Source organism: Vicia villosa, linkage group LG3 (genome assembly GCF_029867415.1).
Source record: "Vicia villosa cultivar HV-30 ecotype Madison, WI linkage group LG3, Vvil1.0, whole genome shotgun sequence".
Taxonomy (NCBI): Eukaryota; Viridiplantae; Streptophyta; class Magnoliopsida; order Fabales; family Fabaceae; genus Vicia; species Vicia villosa.
Genome location: NC_081182.1, coordinates 27,526,113 through 27,529,117, shown reverse-complemented (window position 1 = coordinate 27,529,117; position 3,005 = coordinate 27,526,113). Strand labels below are relative to the sequence as shown.

The 3,005-nt window shown below is 35.9% G+C and overlaps 1 protein-coding gene across 1 annotated transcript; it reads right to left on the bottom strand.

The window, feature by feature from the left end:
- Positions 1–317: 317 nt before the first annotated feature.
- LOC131660777 (zinc transporter 4, chloroplastic) lies at positions 318–2,520 on the bottom strand. Its single transcript, XM_058930094.1, has 4 exons — positions 2,255–2,520; positions 2,113–2,167; positions 1,333–2,012; positions 318–973 (listed from the first exon to the last, which is right to left on the bottom strand). Exons 1-4 carry the CDS (start codon positions 2,267–2,269, stop codon positions 518–520), a joined length of 1,206 nt encoding a protein of 401 aa, XP_058786077.1. The 5' UTR covers positions 2,270–2,520; the 3' UTR covers positions 318–517.
- Between the last annotated feature and the right edge of the window lie 485 nt (positions 2,521–3,005).

Below are 3,005 nucleotides of genomic sequence, written 5' to 3'. Positions count from 1 at the left end.
TCATCTTTCTTTCACGTTTTCATTTTGTTTCACCAATTGATTATGAATTTGCCACCTATGTTAGTTTGTGTTCATCACATTTTCCTTCACTTATTGACTGTTGACACATTACATCGTTTATCAAATTTGATATATATTGTTCATCTACATCCCATCGCTTAACAGCAGATTTGATATATAATCTTTTTTGGTTTGCATTAGACCTTTTATTCTTTCTATTTAGTAGTAAGTTATAGGAGTATTAAAAAACAATTATTTTTCTCCTTATTTCAATGTTGTCAAGATTTTCTTCCTTGTTTGGAAGAGTGTGCACCATATGGAATAATGAGCTCCTCGGTGTGAATGTTTGACTGTGTTGTAAAACTAGCAAAAGACAAACAAATTTTGCTTAACTTTTGCTCCCTATTACAAAGAACACATTGTGAACCAATATCTACTATTGTCTCACCTCTTCCCAATAAATTGAGCACATCTCTCTATAATAAAACAGAGTATCAATTACTCCAAGGAAAAATGTTCATGCCCATATTGCCAGTGAAGACATCAACCCAGCACCAAGGAAAAGCATACAATAAGACACTAACTGCAGCCTAAAGTTACAACTCATTCTTTTACTAAGAAAATCGGCTGCTATCAAGTCTACTAAAGCCATATAAACTAAAATCCCTGCTGACAACGAGTCCAATATACCCTCAGCAATCAGTGCACCAGGACTGTAAGGGTTATAAACCGAAGCAATGCCTGTTCCAATGCCAACACCAATAGGTGTAGTCAGTGCAAAAAAACAAGCCATTATTGTTGCTGATGAGGTCTTGAATTGAGCTTGGGAAATGCACCCTCCAAGTGCAAATCCTTCAAAAAACTGATGGAAAGATAATGCTGCAATTAGAGGCCTTATAGCACAAGGACTTTGTGAAACTCCTAGAGACAGTCCAATTATCACTGAATGTGATACTATCCCAAGCTCCAACACCTACAATGCACAAGTGTGAAATAAACATGTCATGTCACCATCTTCACTATATATACACAAGATATAGAGACCAATGGCCAAAATTTCCCTAGTTAAAGGTGAACAAGAGTCAATAATCAAGTAAATTGATGTTTCAGCATAACTACCAAACATAACATATTTCTAATTTAAAGTATGATGTCTCTGCATAACTATCAACTGCCTTAACAGAATAATTATTTCCAATTGAAACACGGTTATATACAATTTTTTCCTATTATAAGAAAAGGTAAATGTCAATGATAATATTGTATAATTTGAGGGATCATTTTGAAACATTCATATAGGGACTAAATTGATAAAGTTATACTATATATTACCTGTGAAACGACGACGTGTCGTACGTCAGTTTCTTCATCAGCAGTGAGTAGTGCATGTGCGTGAGCATGGTCATGTTCTTCCTTCACGATGCCATGGCCATCACATGCCTCATTACCATGAGCATGATTATGTCTATGATGCGCCGCATGTGCATGCATCCCTACTATATGCATTCCACCACTCTCCTCTTCTCCAAACACCTTCCCCGCAATCCCTTCCTCCAACGTCCCCACCCTCGCTTGCTCTTCCACCGTTCGGTTCACCCCTTGCTTCCTCTCATAATACTGAGTTCCCACGAAATCAAGCAAAAGCGTAAACAGCGCCGCCATCATAGCAAAAAAACCAGTAAACGGAAACTTCGACCACGGAAACTCCGGTAAGCAAGGACTGTTAAGCGCTTTTGTTGCATCTGATAACATATGAACGAAACCGGTGGCGAGAATCACACCGGCAGCGAAAGCCTTTGCGGCGACGAAGAGGTTGCCGTCGGTTTTAAGAAACCGACGATGCTTTCCGATGAGTGGAATAGCGATCCCGGCCATACCTGCTAAGAGGATTGACGCCATGGCTATGAATTTGAGAACGAACGCGGCAGACTCGTCTCGGCATAGGTCTGACTCAGCTCCTCCGCATGTTGAGTTCGTCATTGATTTACTGAGTCCGATGAACGATTTGTTTTCTATTTGTAGAATTGAATTAAATTAAAATAAAACTTGCTACATTCAAATATTCAAATACATAAAAATAGGATTAAAAAATAAAAGAGATTGAATAGTTACCAGAGAAGAAGCGAGTTTTTTCAACGAGGTACTGAAGAAGTACTTGCCAGAGATCCTGAAGAAAATGAAAAAGAAAGAGTGAGTGATCGTGAATTTATATTGGAAGCGGTGAAGAAACAAAAAAGAAAAAAAAGGAACGAACCTCGAAAAAAAACATGGGAATGAAGATGGATCGGTGGGTAGAAAAAGGTGATGAAATGGTTTATAGGGAAAAGAGAAGAGAAAGATGAGTTGATAAGAAAAGATTAAAAAAGAATAAAAATGGGGATGAATGATGCTAAGCACGCAGGGGATCGAATGCTTGAGAAAGAAAAAAACAAGGAGTGTCGTCATATGAGGGTAGAGAAGTGGGAGAAGAAGAAGTGGATGGTTCGGTTGGGACTTTTTTGAGATCGAATGAGGGTGATAGTGTCGACATTCTTTCATCACCTCTCTATTTCTTTATTTATGCTAGTTTTTGTTTTCGTATTTTGTTCTACTTCCTTCTAGACAAAACGACAATTTATTTATTATGTACTATGTTTTTTTAGTAAGTTTTTTCTAATATTTAAATTTATTCACACAAATATATTTATCCAACTAATGTTTTAATTTATCTAAAAAAATTATTTATTTATGTACAATTTTTTTAATAAATTTATTTATTAAAATGTGTGAATAAATTATCTAACTATTATTTAAATTTATTCACACAAGTAAATTTGTAATTTTAATTAGTTATAAGCTTAAAAAGATGACTAAATATAAAAGTATGATGTTTTAGAAGCGTAATTGAGCATGTAGTGATATATTTGTAAAAGGTCTAGTAAAGGCAGGAGAGTGGTCATTTTTAAGAGGGATGACATATAAGTCGTCTCTCATAAAGAATTATCTCGGCCTAAGTATACTCTCGA